Source organism: Punica granatum, chromosome 1 (assembly GCF_007655135.1).
Source record: "Punica granatum isolate Tunisia-2019 chromosome 1, ASM765513v2, whole genome shotgun sequence".
Classification (NCBI taxonomy): Eukaryota; Viridiplantae; Streptophyta; class Magnoliopsida; order Myrtales; family Lythraceae; genus Punica; species Punica granatum.
The window spans coordinates 50255392-50279233 of NC_045127.1; the positions used below are offsets into that span (position 1 = coordinate 50255392).

Genomic DNA, 23842 nt, shown 5'->3' on the forward strand with positions numbered 1-23842 from the left:
GACTGCCTATAGTTCGAAATTAACCTTGACAATTGTATGCTCGATTAGATAATGTGATGACTTTCATGAAGGGTGATAGTGATCCCACCGACGACTAGATAATCATGGAGTTTATTTTTCTAAGGTCATACCATTAAGGTTGTAAACCTTTTATAAAATATTTGAATAAGACTTCTTGTTTTTCTTCAATAGTTTTAAATTTCAGATCTTAGAAAATAGATTTAAATTTTTTAAAGAAAATAAAATCTAATACTAGGAAGAGGGGTGGTTGCCCTTTTTTTTTTGTGGGGGAGGGGGGTGGTTTCGCTTTTTAAGAAATTAATTTTAATTAATTTCTAAATCTAAAAGTAAAAAAGGACAAACTGTTTTAAATATTTCACGAAATGGTACAGTCTCATCGAGACAAAAGTATATGTTATGGGTTTATTGGGTATGTGATCTTATTCAGACATTGTTTTTCAGTAATTTATTTTTTTTGAAAAAATTCTTTGGAACATTAAATTAGTTTTTTTTGTTTAATCTACAAGTCATTCACATATGTGCCTCCCAATCATGATTAAGGAAAAAGTTGTCTTCTTTTCGTATTTATTTCTATGTTTTCCTATTAAAAGAAAATCTGCAGGTGGTAATTTAGCAAATCAAGAAGTGGTGGATGTAGCTTGTTCATTGCATTTTATCAAATTAAAAGTTCTTCGTTTTATTTTTTGATTTTGAATTTAATGAAAGTAAAAGGTAAGTTATGTTTGAATTGATACCTCATACGCGTTTATTTTTATTAATAATTTTGGAGTCATATTTTGAATGATATGTAATGACTTTAATTTCAATAATACTTATTTCATCTATACTAATAAATATTTATTTTCATCAGTACTTAGAAAATCATCAAAAATTTTGCTCTTGGTAGATAAATATTTCTAAGAAAGAATGGTTAGCGCAATGCCATATGAGGTACATTATTTGCTTGTTTAACATTTATGAAAATTCTTTCATATGTAGCAATCTTATCGATAATTCTCAGATCATAGGCAGTTGATATCAAGATGAATTAATAATTTTCCCATTTATTTGAATACAATTTCAACAAAGTGCATCTATAATTGCCCGTGCATTGACCTTTCTATCTTATGGACATTATTGACAGTGTCCTGTGTTATTTCTAACTTATAATGCTATTCTACCTTATTGACAAATGTTCTATCTTATTTCTAACTTGTACTGCTATTATTTGGCCCCAAAAAAAACTTGAATGTTGTTCTACCTTCCGCAAAACTCTCTTGGAGTGTATTACAACAGTTTGATTTTCTCTACATTTTAACGAAGTGTACATCAAAATTTAAAAACTTCCCGGGAGGGAATGGTAAAAGGTGAAATGAGGATTTTAGGATTAGCATTGGACCAACACATAAATGAAATTTGTCGAACTAGTTATGAAAGAAATGCATTATAAATTTTTTTCTTTTTTCGATTACAAGGAATGTTCATGGAGTTAGTATAATAAAAAATATATTATAAAGTATTTGATGTCAGTATCTTAAAACGTGTTTTATTTATTGCATTTACCTGACAAAAGCTAATTAATCTATATCACGGATACTGGAACATTGGTTTGTGGAATGTTTTAATGAACAACCACGTACAAGGCAGGTGTTTTTTTTTTTTTGGTTTAGTGTAAACTCTGGTATTCAAAAGTCTAATGTACTCCAACTAATTTAGTTTGAGTTGGATCGGCCCATTAAGGGGTAAAACTTTCTCAGCATAGATTTCTATATTCACAAGATTTGAATTTGAGATCTTACCTGAGGAAAACAAATGTCGAACTGGTTAAATCAATCATATTGGTAACGCATGTATCTTTCTATTCCTTTTTTTTAAAAAAAAAGGATAGCAGCCCTTGGGTAAACAAAATATGGTTACTATCCTATAACTATTGGGGATAGACCTTAGAGATGGATCGGAGACGAAATCCATGAAGAACTTCGAAGTTGGTCGGTGAAGAACTTGAGGCTCGAGGCGCGGATTACGCTTTTTCAAGAGAGTTATTTGCCCTCACACGAAGTTTCTAGAGGGTTGAATAGCAAGTCTCTCTCGAAATACAATAAGCCTTACGAATTCTTGATTAACAAATTCAGAGAATTCCCTATTACTTTTAGGTTTTTTTAGAATTGTTTCGATTGATCGATAATATCATTTTAGCACGAAAGCTATGTATATATATTGATCGGTGGGGCACAGAGGGGTATCTTTTAGAATTGGGACGCGTCCCATAGATGAAAAGGAGGGAAGACAACCGTTACATAATATACACACATTTATAAAGGCAATGGGTAGGGAAGGCAGCGGTTATATATATATATATATATATATATATATATATATATAAATTCGTGTATATATGTGTATATACGCATATATTAAATTCAACAGCCGCTCCTCTTTGGTTCGGTACTTCATACTGATCCAAGGGGTTTTCATTTACCCCGTCATGAACCCTATAGTCTCCAAGCTTTTCACTAAGCATAATTTATTCCTCATTTTTGATAACCAAATAATGCAATTACACAGAGTAACTGGTTAAACAAATCCAAAATGAATTTACAATCTAATTTCTCAATGATAACTCCCTAGTCAAGGGGAAATTAAACTCCATTGGTGTTGGGTATCCCTCCAATTTGGAGGAAGTTGGGCTCAAATCATGTTGGGCTTTTATCGGGCTTTAATAGGCCCAATGACCCACTTTTGTTAGGGTTTATTTTTCAGCAAACCAGCTGAGGAATAGGGTAGCAGATCAGCACAAAAATAACAGAGAAGAGCAGAGCAGAATTCGGATCAACAGGGGCAGCGCGCAGCTGGAGATCAAACCTCGATCGGGATGTCAAACGAACTCCGATTGGGACGAAATTTTGACAGCAGTTTCACAACACGTGGGGCTAAGTTCTGAACGGTCAGAATTTCTATTCGAGCTCTGTAGGTGCTGTTTCAGTTGACTTTGTGAACCACCCGGTGTGGGTGACGAATTTAGTGTTTGGGTGATCCAAGAGAGTGTTTCTCTTGAGTTTGGTGATCCAAGGGTTTACCCTTGATGAAAGTCATTGTATAACCTTCATTCATAGTGGATCGTTGATTCGGAGTTGGTCCCGTGATTTTTCCCCACATCGGGGTTTTCCACGTAAAATTATTGGTGTTCTTTTACTTTACTGCTTGTTGGTTGATTTGATTAGTTCCTATCTCGATTACACTAGTAGGGGAGGAAGATTAATCGCTGCGTTATTGTTTGGTTGAGTACATCCCTTCCCAACAAGTGGTATCAGAGACTCGGGTTAGAGAAGTTTTAGTTTTTTCGGTGTTTTTGAGATGGAGGAGTCTACAGGATCTATGTTCAAGTTGAATGCAACCAACTACTCTATATGGAAGTCTCGGATGGAGGATCTTCTATTTTGCAGGGATTTGTACGATCCCATTGAAGGGGATTCCGCGAAACCCAAAGATAAGGATGACAAGGCTTGGGAACGCACAAATCGGAAGACTATTGGTTTGATTCGGCAGTGGATAGACAATAGTATTTATCATCATGTTGCTCAGGAGACAAATGCGAAAGTTTTGTGGGATAAATTGACAAATCTTTATTCGAGGAAGACACCGCAAAATAAGGCATTCCTCGTGAAGAAGCTGGTTCATCTTCGTTACCATGATGGAGGTGATATGGCTGTGCACATGAGTAATTTCCAGGATATTATTAACCAGTTGACGAACCTGGAGATAATATTACCCGATGAGTTGCAGGCTTGTCTACTTTTAGGGACTCTACCGGATAATTGGGACACACTTGTGGTTGCATTAAGCAATTCTGCGCCAAACGGGAAGCTATCGTTGGCTACGGTGACAGACAGTTTATTTAATGAGGAGACTAGAAGGAAAGGCTCGGGGATTTCCATTCAGTCTGAAGCTTTGGTTACTGAACAACGGGGGAGAAGTCAAAGCAGAAATTTCTCTTCCAAGCATAGTAACTCACGTGGCAAATCGAGGGGTAGATCAAAGTCGAAGACGAGGAAAGTGGTCACTTGCTATCACTGTGGAAAAGAGGGACATTACAAAAGGGAGTGTAGAGCTTTGAAGAAAAATCAGAATGGCAACAGTGAGAGCAAGAAGGAAAAAGGCACTACAGCAGTGGCATATGATGAAGAGACTTACATCATTTGTGATGAAGCCTATGTGAATTTCACTTGTCAGGACTCTACCTGGGTTGCAGATACAGGTGCCTCGTTTCATGTCACTCCTCATCGGGATTTCTTCTTATCTTACACTACCGGGGATTATGGTTATGTGAGAATGGGGAATGGACAGTCATGCAAGATTGTCGGTATTGGTGATGTCTGTCTAGAGACCGAGCTTGGCTGCAAGTTGCTTCTAAAAAAGGTGAGGCATGTTCCAGAAATTCGCCTTAACCTAATCTCGACGGGTCAGCTTGATGATGAAGGCTACAGTAACGAATTTAGCAATGGGAGATGGAAGCTCTCCAAGGGTTCGTTGATTGTGGCACGGGGTCAGAAGACCGACACTCTCTACAGGTTGCGTTCCAGACACAACTCCGGTCAAATTAATGTTGTTGAGAATTATCCTATCGAGCTATAGCACATGAGACTTGGGCATATCAGCGAGAAAGGTATTCAAATTCTTGCTAGAAAGCAGTCTTTGCCGGTTAAAGGTATGCACTTAAGCACTTGTGATCACCGTTTAGCTGGTAAGCAGAGGAGAGTTTCTTTTGTTAGAAGTCGTCCCTCTAGATGCGATCATATACTTGATCTTGTGCATACTGATGTTTGTTTCATGTCGGATAGATCTCTTGGTGGTGCTCTCTATTTTGTGACCTTTATAGATGATCACACCAGGAAGGTTTGGGCTTACCCTATAAGAACTAAAGATCAGGTGACTGAGATTTTCAAGAACTTCTATGTAGCAGTGGAAAGAAAAACGGGCATGAAACTGAAATGTGTCAGAGCTGATAATGGTGGTGAGTATAGGGGTCCTTTCGAGAACTACTGCAGGACTCACGGTATCAAACTTGAGAAGACGGTATCGAAGACACCACAGCAGAACGAGCTTGCAGAGAGGATGAACTGCACAATTGTTGAGAGAGTTCGTTGTATGCTCTCTCAGGCGAAACTGTCTAAGTCTTTCTGGGGCGAGGTAATGAGGTCAGCGATTGATCTTATTAATCTTACACCGTCAGTTGCACTTGATGGAGATGTACCCCAGCAGGTGTGGACCGGCAAGAAAGTATCGTACAAGCATCTCAGAGTCTTCAGGTGCAGGGCATCTGTTCACATTTCTCAAGATGAAAGATCAAAACTCGATGCCAAGGCAAAACAGTGCATCTTCTTGGGTTATGAACATGAAGAGTTCGGGTACAGGTTTTGGGACCCTGATAGCAAGAAGATCATCAGGAGCAGGGATGTTGTCTTCTTTGAGGACCAGACAATCGAGGATTTGCAAAAGTTAGAGAAGGCCAGAGTAGGCAATCCTCACGAGATCTCTATTCCTGTACCGGTTGATGTAGAGCATCCAGTGGAAGAGGTACCTGGTGAGTATGAAAAAACCACGACTGGGGGTGAGATTCCTCAGGTAGATGATGATGTGACTACGGATGATACAGGCTCGCAGTTACAGTTAGAGCCTGCAGATCTACCTAGACGATCTGATAGAATAAGACGACCATCTACAAGATATCCGCCTCATGAGTATGTGTTACTGACTGACGGTGGAGAACCTGAGTGCTATGGTGAAGCTGTGGCACATGAGCACAAGGAGCACTGGTTGAAGGCGATGAATGAGGAGATGAACTCCTTGTCTGAAAATCACACGTATGACCTAGTGAAGCTACCGCAAGGTAAGAGAGCATTGAAGAACAAATGGGTCCACAGGTTGAAGACAGAGAACTCGCGACCTCGATACAAAGCTCGACTGGTAGTGAAAGGTTTCAACCAAAAGAAAGGAGTTGACTTCGAGGAGATCTTCTCGCCCGTTGTCAAGATGTCATCGATCCGAGTTGTTCTCGCACTGGCAGCTAGTATGAATTTGGAGATCGAGCAGCTCGATGTAAAAACAGCTTTCCTGCATGGTGACTTGGAGGAAGAAATATATATGGAGCAGCCTGAAGGATTCCAAGTTAAAGGTAAGGAGCATTTGGTGTGCAGGCTGAGGAAGAGCTTGTATGGGCTTAAGCAAGCACCTCGGTAGTGGTACAAAAAGTTTGACTCTTTCATGTTGAGCCATGGCTACACACGGACAACTGCAGATCATTGTGTGTTCGTGAAACAATTCTCGGATGGTGATTTTATCATTTTACTGTTATATGTGGATGATATGTTACTTGTTGGTCATGATATGAGCAAGATTACAGAGTTGAAGAAAGAGCTTAGTAAGTCCTTTGCCATGAAGGATTTGGGACCGGCAAAGCAGATCCTTGGGATGCATATTTCTCGTGACAGATCAAGTGGAAAAATTTGGCTTTCTCAAGAGAAGTACATCGAGAAGATTTTGGATCGGTTCAACATGGGTAATGCTAAACCAGTTTCATCACCACTTGCTTCTCATTTCAAACTTAGCTCGAAGCAATGTCCTACAAGTGAGAAGGAGAAAGAAGAGAAAAGAAAGTCCCTTACTCATCAGCTGTAGGGAGTTTGATGTATGCCATGGTCTGTACAAGACCAGATATCGCTCATTCTATTGGTGTGATTAGTTGTTTTCTCTCCAATCCGGGGAAAGAGCATTGGAATGCAGTTAAGTGGATTCTGAGGTATCTCAGAGGAACATCCAAGGTGTGTTTACACTTTGGCACTGGTAAGCCGGAGTTAGTGGGCTACACGGATGCGGATATGGCAGGAGATATCGATTCCCGGAAATCCACTTCGGGATACTTGATGACTTTTGCAGGGGGAGCTATCTCATGGCAATCAAGGCTTCAAAAGTGCATCGCTTTGTCTACAACGGAAGCCGAATGCATTGCGGTGACCAAAGGTTGCAAGGAGATGTTGTGGTTGCAAAAGTTTTTGCAGGAGTTGACCTTGAAGCAAGAAAGGTATGTTCTACACTGTGATAGTCAAAGCGCCATTCATCTTTGCAAGAATCCCACTTTCCATTCGAGGTTGAAGCATATCGATATCAAGTTTCATTGGATTAAAGATGTGTTGGAGTCCAAACTGGTGAAACTAGACAAAGTACACACTAATGAGAATGGAGCTGATATGATGACAAAACCTCTTGCTAGGGAGAAACTTCATGTTTGCCGAAGTATAGCCGGTATGCTCGAAGCCTCCAAATAGTCGGGAGGGGGAGTTTGTTGGGTATCCCTCCAATTTGGAGGAAGTTGGGCTCAAATCATGTTGGGCTTTTATCGGGCTTTAATAGGCCCAATGACCCACTTTTGTTAGGGTTTATTTTTCAGCAAACCAACTGAGGATTAGGGTAGCAGATCAGCACAAAAATAACAGAGAAGAGCAGAGTAGAATTCGGATCAACAGGGGCAGCGCGCAGCTGGAGATCAAACCTCGATCGGGACTTCAAACGAACTCCGATTGGGACGAAATTTTGACAGCAGCTTCACAACATGTGGGGCTAAGTTCTGAACGGTCAGAATTTCTATTCGAGCTCTGTAGGTGCTGTTTCAGCTGACTTTGTGAACCACCCGGTGTGGGTGACGAATTTAGTGTTTGGGTGATCCAAGAGAGTGTTTCTCTTGAGTTTGGTGATCCAAGGGTTTACCCTTAATGAAAGACATTGTATAACCTTCATTCATAGTGGATCGTTAATTCGGAGTTGGTCCCGTGGTTTTTCCCCACATCGGGGTTTTCCACGTAAAATTATTGGTGTTCTTTTACTTTACTACTTGTTGGTTGATTTGATTAGTTCCTATCTCGATTACACTAGTAGGGGAGGAAGATTAATCGCTGCGTTATTGTTTGGTTGAGTACATCCCTTCCCAACAATTGGTAGACTCAGTAAAGGTTCGGGTCGGGAAATAGGATTCTATGCAATCGCATTCATGTTATATTTTCATCTTCAATACCATGAGATTCCGCGTCGATTTTCATTACAAATATTTAGCTCTCTTCCTACTTTTCTGATGCTCTATTATTATAAGAAAATTTTATGTTATTGTCTTCTAAGCATCTCTTATATCTTCAAAAACTGTTAGTGTATGCACGTATCCTGTATCCGTGTAGTTTTGATGGTCCCAGAGGTATAATGAAATGTATGAAAGGCGGGATTTAATAATTTCCCCTTCATAACTTAAAAGAACGAAATTTCCTTATTCTAAAATGGGTTAAGAAAGAGTGAGGTTTTCTGCACCGCAAAAATAAAAATAGTGATTTTTTTTTTGAAAGAAATAGTGAGGTTTGGATAGGATAGACTTAAAGTTTGTCCAGACAAAATAATTAACTACCAATTTTTGCCGATTGGCTTCTGCGTTGAAGAGAGAGGCAAGAGGCTATGAGGAAATTAGTCACCGTCTGAAAATCTGTATCTTGAAACACTCTTTTAACCCTAAATGGGGCTTTGAAATCCTTGAAGTCAGTGCCAAAAATTACCAAGCTCTTCCCCTCCCTCTCTCCTCATTAAGTTAGCCCCTTTGTCCAGTCAATATAATGGAATTGCACAAGTCATTGTCTTACAATCAAAAAGTTACAAGTTCGTTATTAATTATTTAATAATTAATAAAAATTTATTTCATTGTATATGCATATAAATCTTGCTTATAACCGAGAATAATTAACCTCTCTCTATTTTTTTTCTTTTGGGCTGCTGGATATTGAGCTGGTCCCTCCCTTTCCATGCATGTGTTGTTCGACGTTGATATCAAGAGCCAGTGCATGTCATACAGGTGATTGACGGACTCCTTGGATTCAAAAAGTTCAGAAAAGAGAAAAATAAATGACACGATAGACAGAGATCAATCTGTATAATACATAGGATTATACATCATTATTATCGGCATGGCTATAGGATTGAGGAAGATCGGGTAGTAACTTCAAGGGGACGAGTTAGCGAAGGACCAACCAAGATTTACACGTTGCTGTCGTTCGATATAGTTTACTAGGCCGATCCCGAGTAAAAATTATTTTATACTTAGTTTGAGCTGATAATTAATTGACAAGGTAGATACAAACCGAAACATGTGCACAAACCACTCCCACCAGCTGGTCCTATATATACGTTGCCACCCCCGGGGATGTTTTACACCCCAAAACACAAAGTGATCAACACCCAAAAAAAAAAAAAAAAGACTCCCATTTTTAGCTCATTGTCAATCTCTTCACTACAGCAACAAGCCATGGCTTCTGCCGATGCTGCCCGAACTGCGGTCGGGGTCTTAGGTATGAAATTGGAGAGGAAGGAGAGATTAATTTGTTATTTTTTTTCTCTTATGATTAAGTATATCTTTCTTCATGAACTTATTGTTAACTGCATATGTTTGGGTGGTCTGTGCTTAAATCTGAGATATGTGTTTTGTCTTGCTTGTGTTTGTCAGGGAATGTGACTGCGCTCTTCTTGTTTCTGTCTCCAACGTAAGATCAACTCCTCGATCCTCCACTGTCTTCGATTCTTGTTTTTTTTTTTTTTGTTTTAATTTCTTGACATGAAACTCAATCAAAGAAGCAAGTGAAGGACTTGGTGAATCTGTGATTCAGGGAAGAGGGGATCAAGAGGTCCGCTCCAAGATTTGTCGGACATTTATATTTTTCAATTTGTTTATAAATAATCATCAAAATTACCAAAAAGAAAAATGAAGGGAACAGTTTACATTATCTAACTCTTGCATGTAGTATAGATGTCGCATGTAAACTTTTGTACTGGGTTGAGAGTTGGTTGCCCATGTAGAAAAATAAATTAAAAATTTGAGTTTATTAGAGATTAAGTATCACGACCTATCAGCGCGAGCTTTCGAATTGGAGACAGATCCAATTACTTATGTGCCCAATGGATTTCTAATCAATTTTTCCATGTGGGATAACAAACTCCCAACATACTATATGCTGTCTCAATCGAATATTCCATGGATTCACTCTAGAAAAAATGAATGTCATACTAAGTTTTTTTCGGATATAAAAGAGTCCCAAGAGTTTAATAGAAAAAAATGAAAGCTAAATAAAATTATGATATGAGTAACCCCACAAGTAAAAATCAAGTTTGAAACCTTTCTGTTGTTAGACGAGGACATGTGCGTATACTAAGTTGACTTTGCAATGGTTGTTCATATAGGGAACTTGGGCCCAATATTTCCCCTTGAACGAAATTAGTCCTGTTTCTACTTCACCCGAAAAAGAAAATGAGATCTATATGTACGTATAGAACATTATAAATGATTAAATGCATCACAAAAAACAAAAAAGTTCTTTAACTTTTATCAAGACTTGATCCATGTTATTCCCTTAAACTGGGAGCAATGTCTCCATTTTAAAGTAACACAGGCTAGTATATATAAGATAATTATTAATATTTAGTTTTATACCCAAAATAATTAATCGATGGTCATATTGTCCAATTAGCTAAGTTCATTCCAATTCGCTCTACGTTAGATTTTTAAAAATCCGTTCATCAGTCCAGCAACATGTCGAATGGCGTGGTGACAGTGTCGTCAATTTTATTTTAGTCCGACGTTTATACGGATATGGAAGAAGGGGGCGGTGGAGCAGTACTCGCCGGTTCCTTACTTGGCAACGCTGGTGAACTGCATGCTCTGGGTGCTGTATGGGATCCCCTTGGTGCACCCTAACAGCACCCTCGTCATGACAATCAATGGCTCGGGAACTGCCATAGAAGTCATCTTCATCCTCGTCTTCCTCTTCTACTGCTCCGACCCTATAAAGCGGCTCCGAATACTGGTGGTGTTGACCTTGGAACTCGCCTTAATCGCCGCCCTCAGCACCTTGGTGCTTACCATAGTCCACACCCATGACCGGCGGTCCATGATCGTCGGGATCGTGTGCATCCTCTTCAGCATTATGATGTATGCTTCCCCGTTATCCATCATGGTTAGTTGTCAAAACCTTAATTAATTATTCTTTTGCTTCATGTTTTTGTTGTTTTGTTTGTTTCTTTAATTATTTGTTTTATCTTATAGTCCATTCATTGGTGAAAAAATGTTTAAATTTGGTCCATTGGATTTTTTATTTTTTAAAGCGGTTTAATTTTTGATATCCTCCACAATATGCACAAACTATAAACTCATCTATACATGCATGCATGGGAGTTTGCAAAACGGTGCTCGCGTCACAACCAAAGACTATGAGAGCTTATAAGTTTAGAGTCCCACCCTTAACTTTCCCGTAATTCTTCTCTAAACCTCCAATAAATATTAACATATTATAAAAGAGTTCATGAGCCACACTTATAACTGTAGCAATTCAAGTAGTATTTCGAAGAGGGTGTAGTGCAATAGCGCATATCTTCGCTTGGTAACCTAAAGATTCCATGTTCGATGTTCATGGTAGGACTATATGTACCTCTTTATTATCTATTAGGATTTTTATTTCATTGTACTAGATGCATGAACTTTTGTTGTAACCGAAAAAGAAATTAATAAAAAATACATGTTTTCTTGAAATGTATACACTGAAGTAGATTTATGTTTGAAATATCTTTAAAGAAATTGGTGATAGTAATTAGATTTTTAATTTCTCTTTAACTCTAGCAATTCAAGTGTGTGTGTATATATATATATATATGAGTGTGTTTATAAAATTAATAATGTATGAATAAATAAATAAATTGCCATCCTATCCAAAAAATAAATTAATTGCCATGTGTTATGGTTTCTATATAGTTTACTTTGTAATTTATTATATAATAGCATATCTACAAATAATATAGTAATTGTAATTTTCCCATAAAGAAAGTGATAACTTCAATTATTCAGTACAAACTGAAGACTATCTACATAATTTCTAGAGGTAAAACATTTATAATTTAATTATCGATTTGAAGAAGTTCATTGAATAAGTTTTATTTAACTCTGACTTTTACTGGCAAAAAAAAAGTATGTCTTTTAAGATTTCAAAAATAAAAAGATACATTTTTTTTCTATACAAAAAGATACCTAACTCATGTATTATGATTTTTTTTTTGCTAAGTAATGTGATTCATATATCAAAAGTTGCGATTACACTAGGTCTGGATACCCTTAGAAGGTATATAGCAAGTAAAAACTTGACAATGAGCCATATTGGCCCAAGTCATGAGCTAGGATATTGTATGTTCTAGGAATCCAGGAACAGTGATTTGCAGAGTTAGTTAGCTATACCGTATATATTCTAGGAACATTGATGACTTGATAGAAATACTAGTCATATTTTTCTTATCAACAATGTTATTCTATTTGTCATTTTTTGACATTAAATCATAGCAAAGAGTGTTCAATTTATTTTCAAGGTCACTAGTTTATGAACAAAACCAAATCAAGAAATAAATCGATTATGGTTTGTCAAGTTTCTCAAAAACTTTTAGATGATAAATTAAACGAAAAATATAGCAGGCAAAAAGGCTTGCTGCAGCTACTTACCAGTATATCAATTAGCTTTAGCTATGCGACTTAATTAATTAATTAATTAATTAAGAAAAGGTTATTGTACGACAAGATTGCTCTAGAGTAGGTAATAATGGACCAATTTTGGGTCTAACAGCGGCTCCCTAATTAGAAAGTGGCCTTTTTGCTTTAGGGGAATAGATTTCCTAGTTGGTTCGAACCATTGGGGATGGACCATTGTTGGCACAGAGGAGACAATATACTATTCGTTACTTTTACCTATTTGGTTCAAGTACAACCACCGTATATCATCCCATTAATATGATAATTATATAGAATCGGTTTTCTTGTATGAGCTCAATGGTATTTCTATACAAAAACTTAATTTACTCGTAAGCATAATGAGCTGCCTAAACAGCTCTTGTGAAAATTTTCATTTATGCACGTACAGTTTACTATCCTTGTAATCGTCCGTTGCAAATCTGAGGTGCCCAAGCATAGCGAAGGAGAGAATGGTCTTGTTTTCATTGTGATATAGTTTGTTCGTAATCTACTCATGAAGAATGGTTATATCACTATATGAGTGCAGAAACTGGTGATAAACACAAAGAGCGTGGAGTATATGCCCTTTTTCCTGTCGCTTGCTTCGTTCGCCAATGGCCTCTGCTGGACAATATATGCTCTCATCCGGTTCGATGTGTTCATCGCGGTAACTATCGAACGTCTGCATGCGTTTTTATTATCGGATCAATCAGAATATACAAGAAATGCTCTTTTTCTTAAGGACTGGTGTTTTTGATTCTTTGTGGGCCTCAGGTTCCCAACGGGATTGGATCAGTATTTGGGCTGGCCCAGTTGATCTTATACGCAACATACTACAGATCGACCAAGGAGCAGATGGCTGCAAGAAGGCTCAAGGGGGAGATGAGCCTCTCCGAGGTTGTTGTCACTGGAGATCACTCGAAGAAAGTCGGAGACGGGCATGCTTCTTCCGATGTCCGGGGCCTGTGACACCCTCAACCCCTCAACCATCTAGCGATTGGACTGGTCAAAAATTGGCCATTGCTTAATATTCCCAATTGTTTCATAGCCTTATGATTTTCAAAATTAGTTAGTGAACTTAATTAGACCATGCAGATTCATAAAAACAAACTGGCCCGACATGGGTAGAGGTTAAGATTAGTCTCTAGTTAGTAAAGCTTTCATATGGTGCTTCAATGTCTAAGAGTGTGAATCGACCATTCAAATCTTGAAGGACATTAGTTGTTGAAGGTCACGTGTCTCTTTAATATTGAAAGTCATTGAAAGACCGTAGAATGCTATCTTTGTCAGCGGCAAATTATAAGTCTACAAGGTAATGGAAAAGGGGAATGCAGTGCACCGGCCTCAATTGTAACCAATAAATTCTCGTATCGACTCTCAGCAGTAATGTAATTTCTGGTAAGTCTTTATTTCCCGTTTTTCTACCCCTACGGGATTCATATATTTCCATTATAACCTAGAAAAATTGTAGACGGTACTTGAAGTTCGAGAGGTCATTCTATAACTTATTAATGGATTACTCAAAAAATGTCCAAGTTTTATAGCCTTATTAGTAGTATCAATTCTCATATCGTATGAGCAAAAAACTGAGAGAATAACCAACAAAAGTGTTAGTTGAGTGGTTAGCAGCTCACCCCCGTAAGGAGGAGAATACAAGTTCGAATCCCGGGAAGCGTATTTGTTGGGAGAGAGAATAACCTTTAATGCTTGATTTCTCGACTGGATTAGTCAGATCCCATTGGGCTCTTGATACCAGGGTACACACCTGAAAAAAAAAAAAACTGAGAGAATAGTCACGGGACAAGATTGGCTCAAAAAGAAAGTGTTGATGCACTAGAAATAGGCTATAATATTTTAGCTCGTATATGACTCACTTGAAATGTTAGGACCGATCAAATAATCAACTGGGTATGATTGAGCAATTTGAGCATAGTCGAATTTATGTTCACCCTCTGCGCTACTTGCCTCATTGAATTGCCTGAGGCAAGATGAATGTTTCCAATTATTTGGAAGCCCCGATATTATCACAACTTATAATCAATATCCATGTCGGGTAAACGTAATCCAACACATTTGCTGATTTCACAGGGCAAAGCCTCATTCGTTCGTACCTATAGTAATATGGACAGATTGTACTTGCACTTGCAATATAAGCTGAGGTCCGAATTCATTACAGAGAATGGCCATGATAAATTGATGTGCAAGAAAGGATTAATATAAATTAATTGGACTCAGAGTACTTCGTGATCTTAAAAAGAAAAAAAGCAAAAAAAAGAAGGTGAGCCACTATTGAAGCGGAGACTTTGGAGGCTGCCAACATGTGCCCAAATATCGTACATGTGGATACATATCTAGTCCCATTGACAAGGAAGTGGATAGTTTAGCCAACCGAAGTTTTTCATGCAATGACGAAACATGGCGACTTAGACTATCACATCGTTCTTGAAAAAGTGGCCCTTAGAAATCTAGACGAATTGAACAACGCTTACGTAATATCACCAAAGACTTAGTATAATTTACATAAACATGTGTCCTCTCAAATCCAAGCGAAGAGCATACTTCGCTAGCAAAAGTTTCAAATGTTTTGATACAGATGCGTGGAGAGAGGATTCGGATTTGAAACCTTGAAATCACAAAATCATATAGGAGTAAGTTTGAAACCAGTCGACCGCCATTTTTGGTAATAGTGGCAGACGTATTCACCAAAACCCTAACACATCTTTCATGGCCATGCAAGGAACTTCAATGCTTGCAAGAGCATCTTATAAAAGTAAAACTGTTGTTTGAGTCTTCTTAAGCTATAAATATGACACGTGCCCTCTATTATTTTCGTTTCATTCTAACCATTTTTCTTTTGTTTTCAAATTTACCCACAAATGTCATATTATCTATACGTTAACTAAGTTAGTTCATATCCTACAAATTGTCGAGTACAATATCATTTTAATATTCACGAACATTTTTTTCTTAAAATAAAACTACATGTAATTTCTGTCTTTATAAATTTATGGAGAAATAATGACGAAGTGGGTGCTATTGCAGTGTTGGAATATTTCTCTATTAGAACGCCTTTGATTCTAATCAATCTCTCAATTCTTTGGTCTAGTGTTATTAAAACCGGACCGGACGCTGAAATGATCGAGGTATTGGTTCACGGGTTTATGGCTTCAATCGGGGGTCGATGGGTCGGACCGTACGTCTAATTAAATAATAAATAATGCATATAAAATTAAGAAAGACTATGATATATTAAATATATACACAATAATTCAAATAATTGAAATAATGAATGAAAGAAAGTTTTTTATTGAAGTTGTTTCTTCTTTTATTATGCTTAAAGAGATAAAGAATGATCAAAAGAAAACAAATATGACTATTGCCTGAATGGTTAAAAGATTAGGCATGTAGTTCTTAGGGAGGTTGAGGTCCTTGGTTCAAGTCTCCATGCATGCAATATTAATTTTTCAATAAAAGCAAACCCATAGAATCGGCCGGTTCGTATGGATTTAGTAAAAAATGGTCCGATTTAATGGGATCACCGGTCTAAATGTGTAATTTCGGTTTTTCAGAGAACTAGACCGGACAAGGTGCCGATTCCTGGTCCAACTGGTTCGACCAGTCAGTCCAATTCGGTTCTGATAACAGTGCTTTGGTCTATCTTTTCTTTTTCTTTTTTAACCTAAAAATTATTATTATTATTAAATCATTCTCACTCTAAATATATAAATTCATAACTCATGATTTTTTAAGATTATAAGATCTCAACTAATTAATCTTAGAAAATTAATGTATATGATATAATAATGCGTTAATTATTTTTTGGAGCGTATAAAATGAGTTAATTTCATTAAATTTATTTATAAACTCAAGTACCACCATAACTATCTTATTGAATTTTTTTCCCGTTAAACTTTTATTTATTTATATATTTCTACATTTATGTCATTCTTCTTCATTCCATATACTTTTAAAATAGATTTTCGGTCTTTTTTCCCATATTCATGTATGCTTTTTGAGAGGAATTCGCTAAACAAATATTTAATTTATAGATAAATAATGGCAATTTCATGTGTAATATAAATATATATGGTATATTTGTATATAAAAATTTAGTATATGCTCTTACCTTTTTACTTATCATATCATTTGATTAAGTTTCTCATCTCCTTTTCTTCCATATATGTTCATTAATTTAAGACAGTTGCGAAATTAGACTACTCTATTTATTTGAAAATAAGCCATACTGTAATAATTTATTAATATTTTCTTCCAATATTACTAATATTATTTCTCACATTTTGATCAAGAGAAAAAAAAGGAAAAGTACAAAAACCCCCATTGTGGTTTCAGCTTGAGACAAATTGGACCTTGTGATTTTTCGAGGGACAAATAACACATTGTGGTTTACTTCGTGAGACATAATGGACATCGCTGTTAATTTTTTGACACTTTTGGTCCTCAAATTTTATTTTTGCTAGTATTATCCTCAAACTTTCAATTTGGTCTTAAAATTCAAAAAAAAAAAGAAGGGAAGGGCCAGGGGCCATCGGTCAGCAACCCCGACCCCACGATCGAGGTTGCATGCACATACAGAGGATGCCGACGACCATGGAGGTGGGGTTGCGGCCGCAGATGGGCGGCTCCGCCCTCGAATCGATCGGGATCTAGAACTCGAGATCTCGGTCGATTTGGGGGCTAAGGCCACCAATCGGAGATCCCGACCCCACCTTTGAGGTTTCTGACATCCTCTGTGGGTGTCGGCAACCTTGGTAGTGGGGTTGGGGTCGCCGACTGGCAGTCCAAGCCCCTTCCCTCTTTTTTTTTTCTAAATTTTAGGACCAAATTGCCAAAAATTTAAAAGTTTGAGGGTAATGATGGCAAAAAGAAAAGTTTGAGAACCAAAAGTGATGAAAAAATTAATGGCGAGATCCATTATGTCTCACGAAGTGAACTACATGGTGTTATTTGTACCTAGAAAAATCACATGATCCAATTTGTCTTAAACTCAAACCACAATTGAAATTTTTATACTTTTTCCAAAAAATTATTATTGACAGAAAGCTTTTTTAAAGACAGCGAGATCTCTCATACGTTTCACAATTAAAGAAGTAAATTATTGTCGTGAAAGCAGTCGCAAATTTACTTATAAATTATTAAAGCGCAAAGCTGATTGACTTGCACCTCCCATATTAGAGATGAAAATCAATTCCTAGCTTGAATATCTCAAAGATTACATGATGAAGAGCAGTCATCATATATATAAGAATTGCTGTTTGTGTGTTTGTGCATATATCATGCAGATGTGGACAAAAGTATGAAACGTCCCATTTCTATTTTGTTGAACACCATGAAATTGCAAGAATGGGCCATTTCTCTCCTATCTAGTCAAGCATAATCATTAATCATTGAAATGTACATAAAGAACATAACTTTATTCAACAGAAGACAAATCAATTAAACCAAGGCAAATTGTCACCATAATTTCCGTGGTACTTAAACTTGCGTAATTAATTAAGCTTTGACCTTTTTTTTAATACTAGTAGAGATACACGTACGTTACATGTGTAATTATTAATTCTAAAATTCATTATAAATTCATAGTTAGTAAAACTATTTGTGAATGATGAAATCTAAATAATTTTTTCATAGATAATAAGAATTTATTTATGAATAAAGAACAAAATACACAAGGGTTTACAAAGCACCTCATTAAAATGAGCTTAAAAAAAGGTAAAGAAGAACGAAAAAGAAAGGGATCTAAAAAAGTCCACAAATCGGATAAAGAATGAGAAACTCCATGAATTGCAAAAGTCCACTAAAACTATGGTGAAATCTAAATCATGTAAACTCTATAATAAGGAAATAAAATACATATATTCATATGTACAAAAACATGATGAATTTAGTTTGCTCTTGAAATATTTTGAAAGAATCAAATTTTAGAATCTTGAAATGTTTAGATATAAATTTAGGGAGAGTAAGAAATATGAGAGTTTCTAAAATCTGAAAATGGTAGAGTTGAAAATTATTTTCTTAAATCGAGATAATAAATACCAGTAAAGATTTAAAAAGGCAAAATACAAATTAATTTAACTAAAAATAAAAGGACTGTAATGGAACTCTATTTTCTTTTAATATAGATTATATCATTTTAAAATCTCTTGTAAAGAATTATAATGAAGCGTAAGAAATGTCAAGAGATATTCTTCTATTTTTTTCTGGTCTCTTAATATAAATATTCTCCTAGGTCCTCTCGCTCGTCAAAAAGGAATCGTAATTATGGACCAACCATAGACTAAAATAACCAAAAAGAAGATGATCACATAAATATGACGTAAAATGAAAGAAATAATACTTCTATAAATAGGGATACATAAAATGGGTTGTGCCAAAAAGATAGTGTTTTATGGAAAATATGTGCAAAGCAATGATTCAATAAATAAATAAATAGAGAAATGATTATCAATAACTTAAATAAATAGATGAAGAAAAATTAACAATGGAAAAATATTGAGAAAAATGAGAAAAATTTCTGACTCATCTCCTCCTTATTTATACTTCTAGGGGTACCTGTATTATGAATGAAATGCGTACATAAAAAAAGAAGAAGAAGATAAAATTCGAAAAAGAAACAAAAAACAACATGAGATCGAGAGGTTGAGATGGCAAAACAATATCAGATGAACAATATTATCTTTCAATTTCTCTCTTTTATAATTATAACGTATTTAAATTAAATATAAATGATATTTTCGACTTTTCAATTGTCCTATAAACGAGGAGATTGTTACAACATCAAACTCTTAATAAAATAATAGCATAAGATATAAGATATATTATTCGCTACAATCTAAATAATAGTGTTTCAAGTCGTTCAGGTCTAATGGAAAAAAAAAAAAAAGATCTTCAAGTAACCGAAAAAGAACAAAACTTGAGTTAACCTCTCTGCATCTTCTAGAGAGACATGTATAATATTAAAATTATCTCAACAATATATTTTATTAAGCGAACTGCTATTTGTGTCTTTCTTTTTTCACAAAGATCGCAACATTTTGCTGTTTCCTACATTGAAAGACGAAGTAAATTAGAGTATACTAAAAAATAAAAATGCAGTAATTCACAATTCATTTGTCTTTCTGGATATAACCCTACCTTTTAACTGCCTCTCCGTTGAAATCCATTTCTTTCTCAAAGGGAAATTCTTTAATGATAATGTAAATTGCCACTACACAATTATGCGTGTAAAATTAAAAATACAGACCAGAGCAAACACGAGAGCTTTATTTATCTGCCTAATAGATAATAAAGAAAACTATGTAAATTTGTTATAAGGGAATTGATGAAAAATTTAACGTACACTATAATTGGAACTTGAATGAATAGCAGTAGGCAACACAGAAAAAAAAGCAACCAAATGGGTGAATACATCCTCTGAAAAGAATGTAAAAAGAGAGAGAATCATTAGACAACAACTTGAATGAACTAGCAGTATTGGAAGCGGGGCAAAGATGAGAGCAATATATGGGAGAACGAAAAGAAAAAAAAAACAAAAAACAAAAAAGTACACATGATTTGAGAGGTAGTATCTTTTTTTCTTTCGGGTTTCTTTGTCTCTTTTTTTTTTTGTCTTTTTCTTTTGTATGGTCGAGGTGGGTTGGGTAGGGAAGAAGTGGTTGAAGCCCGATATATATGGGCCAAACGTTTGAAGAGGTACGTTGATTCAATTCTTTTGTTTCCCTTTTGTTTTTCCTTAGCACATTAGATTTTTTAGTAGTTGCACTACAAAATCATCTTGAACAAAAAACTAAAAAATATTATAAAAAAATGCAATATATTTAGAATAACACAACGAAAAAAATAGTACATTTTCGAATGTCAAAAACTAAAAGGTCTTTTCATAAGAGGCACAATTATTTTTATAGGAAAAAGCGTTAGGCAAAACGTATAATACATTTCTCATGAAAATGACAGTGCAGATTTGATCTACGGGTATAATATACAGAATTACAAAAGTTGAGGGAAGACAAAAGAAAACTGTAAGATGTATATGGCGGTCAAATGAATATTAATATACTGTATTTGCCAATTTATTCATAAGCTCACTATTATGTTATGACGGTAGCCTCGACACATAGGGAAGAGGGAAGAGGCGTAGAGAGAGAGAGAGAGAGGAACTCACAAAGGAAGAGAATGACATAGTGGCAACAGCGGAAAAAAAAATGAAAAGGCATAGTGCGTGGCTCTCTAAATGCAACAACACTTTTAAGGAACTTCACATTCATTTTATAAGTATTTAAATATAGACAATTTAAATATAAGGAAGCGCACAGTTGGAATTAGAGAAAAGACATAAGAGCATTTATGGAAGTGAAATGTGAAGAAACCAAATACGAAGTTCACACTTTTATATTTAATATAGTAATAGATTTTGGCCTTAATAAATTAAGCTTTGTTAATTAACTTAAAATATCTTGCTTCTTCACCAACGTGGGTTGATTCAAGCGGTTTGGTACTTATTTTGTTTAAGCAAAGTCTCAGGTTCACGTTTTTGTAAATGCAGAAAATCCACGTTGGGAGAGCTTCACCCTTTAGTGGGTCGACCCGGCTCGACTGGATTAGTCGGGACTCAATTGGACGTCCGGATACCAGGATTCATACCGAAAAAAATATGTTGCTTCTTCAATATCATTAATTAAATTACTCTTTATTTTTTTGTTTGATTAATCAAGTGCTTATTGAGATAACTTTAACTATATATTCGCCTGTCATTTTATCAATTAGTTAGGACGAGATAGGAACGTATAATGTTCTAGATCCTACGTAAACAACATCTCATATATGTTTATTTGACTAAGGAAATTATCAGCGTTTATTACGTACAAATCTAAATCCAATTTAATCCCGCAAGAATATAATGATGGCTCGTAGAAATCTTATCCTTCCTCCATATGCTTTTCTCTTGTTTCGCGTTGACAAATTATTATATGTGAAAACTAAAGATCAAGCGAGGTTGATGCAATACGTTCTGCGGGGTAAATGCAATGCACTTGTCGTTGTTGACCATATATATTCGTACGATATCAGTCATTGATTACGATCATGAAGGGACTTTGATATTTTCATTGCAAAATTTTAGTTGAATGAATTGTGAGTTTTGTACAATCATCATGACGATAATTATTGGGGCTGGGGCTGTGGCTGGCTAGCTCTCAATATGTATGTCAAAGATTTCCTTTATGTACTTACGAGTGTCAACTCAATTATTCATACCTACGAAAGGGAATAGAAGGGAAGATCAGGCACGTGAAGTCCAAAAAAATCTTAATTACTCTTCCACGCAATAGATGCTTCATAATATGCACAACCAGCCAACTGCTAAGCAAACTTCTTTTTTTTTTTTTTCTGTTTTTACTTTTTTTTTTCGATTACAATAAAAGGCTCATGGCCTAGTATAAAAAAATGAAAATGAAATCTAAATAAAGAGGCACAGATAGTCTCACTGATGAAAATCTAACTTGAAACTTTTAAGTTACCAGATGAGGGTATTAGACACTGCACTACACCCCCTTTCTCTCTATTTTTACTTTTTTAACATACCATAACTATAAAAATCCATTACGTAACTCTTTTTTTCTCCCCCAGCGAAACACGGAGACGAAGTCCAGCATGCAACTCTTTCTCACAATTTGCCCAAATACATAAACTGGCCAATTAATTATCAGAAGATTATTTAAATGTCATATCAACAGGGAATCGGCAAACGAATCTAACTGAACATTATCATCTCCTTTTAGGAGTTGCTGATATTCCTCGAAAATCTTCTCCAGATTGCATGAAGAATGTGACCGATCACCTTCTTCAATAATATCGCAATAATAATCTTCATGATATATTTGATCATCGTCATCCAACACGCTTTGCACGGCTCCGTAATTCATGGTTTCACTAAGGCCACCTTTGGCTCCGAGAATGCTGCTTGATAACCCACTAGGGCCGCCATCGGAGCTGTTGTTCCTCGTGATGGAATATGGCGACACCCTGACGGCCTTTGGTTGATGGACTTTTATCATTCCCACCTTCACTTTCTGCTTCTTCCTTGACTTGGCTACTTCAGAGGTAGCGCCGATACTGTTGTTGCGCTTCTTTGGACCCCGAGCAGGTTTATTATTGCCACTCGGCTTCGGCTTAGTCCCGGTAGACTTGTTGTTCACTCGCTTGCTCAGGTGGGAATTCCAGTAGTTCTTGATCTCATTGTCCGTTCGGCCTGGCAACATTCTGGCGATGAGAGACCAGCGGTTGCCCAGCAGTGAGTGCATGCGGATGATCAGGTCCTCCTCATCCGGGGTGATGTTCCCGCGCTTGATGTCTGGTCGTAAATAGTTCATCCATCTCAGCCTGCAACTCTTCCCACATCGAAGCAAACCTAAAACACAACATCATGGGTGTGCCACGATAGAGCCAATGTAATTAATTCCGAGCTGACATGGATAAAACGTATATATGTGAATAGATCTATTGCCCCCTTAATTACTTGTTCAAGAAGAAGCTCCAGAAACGACTTCGAAAAAACAAACTTTTGCCTGGAACAAACAAATATAGTTATCATATATATTATATTTATGTGTATATATATTTATCATATGCTAGAAAATCTAATGCCAGAATGAATCAACACTACTAAAAAACTCGCACTTATCAAGGGAAAATTCCGCCGGGAATTTTGGAGGGATTTTGCCGAGGGATCCATCCCTCGGAAAATTCCCTCGAAAATCCCGGGTTATTTAGCAGTGCAAGAACATCAGAACAATATATATATATTGTCTGGTATTTCCTTTCCATTAACGGTTAGAAAGACACAATTTTAGAGGGGAAAGGGAACATTAGAAATCCAACATGATATATGGACTGAAAAAATGCGACAATCTATGCCGGAAGAGAATAAAGGGATTGATGCAATGGATCTTTTTCCATCCTTCATCACGGACCGATACGAGATTAATTTCTACCTGCTTTCTTAGGCAATGATCTCCAATGGCCTTCACCATGCTGCTGAATGTAATTGATGAGCACTGCATCTTCTTTAGTGGACCAGGGGCCCTTGTGCAATCCCACCTTCGAACAGCAGGGAGCCCTTCCCATGATGTTCTGCCTGCTCTCTCTCTCTCACACAAAGTTCTCTCTGCTGTCTGGTTTTAAAAGAGAGAAAGCAGTGTTATATGTACTTGCAATTAGGAATCATGGGAGAGAGAGGTGCCTCGAGAGAGCACACGACCACAA

The 23842-nt window shown here is 36.4% G+C and overlaps 2 protein-coding genes across 2 annotated transcripts; one reads left to right on the forward strand and one right to left on the reverse strand.

The window, feature by feature from the left end:
• The first annotated feature begins 9132 nt into the window (after positions 1-9132).
• Positions 9133-13837, forward strand: LOC116196453 (bidirectional sugar transporter SWEET4-like). Its single transcript, XM_031526184.1, has 5 exons — positions 9133-9374; positions 9530-9566; positions 10652-11033; positions 13113-13232; positions 13340-13837. The coding sequence occupies exons 1-5, from the start codon at positions 9230-9232 to the stop codon at positions 13532-13534; spliced, it is 879 nt and encodes a 292-aa protein (XP_031382044.1). The 5' UTR covers positions 9133-9229; the 3' UTR covers positions 13535-13837.
• An 8219-nt stretch (positions 13838-22056) lies between these two features.
• LOC116193704 (transcription factor MYB1-like) lies at positions 22057-23842 on the reverse strand. Its single transcript, XM_031522456.1, has 2 exons — positions 23572-23842; positions 22057-22988 (listed from the first exon to the last, which is right to left on the reverse strand). Exons 1-2 carry the CDS (start codon positions 23702-23704, stop codon positions 22303-22305), a joined length of 819 nt encoding a protein of 272 aa, XP_031378316.1. The 5' UTR covers positions 23705-23842; the 3' UTR covers positions 22057-22302.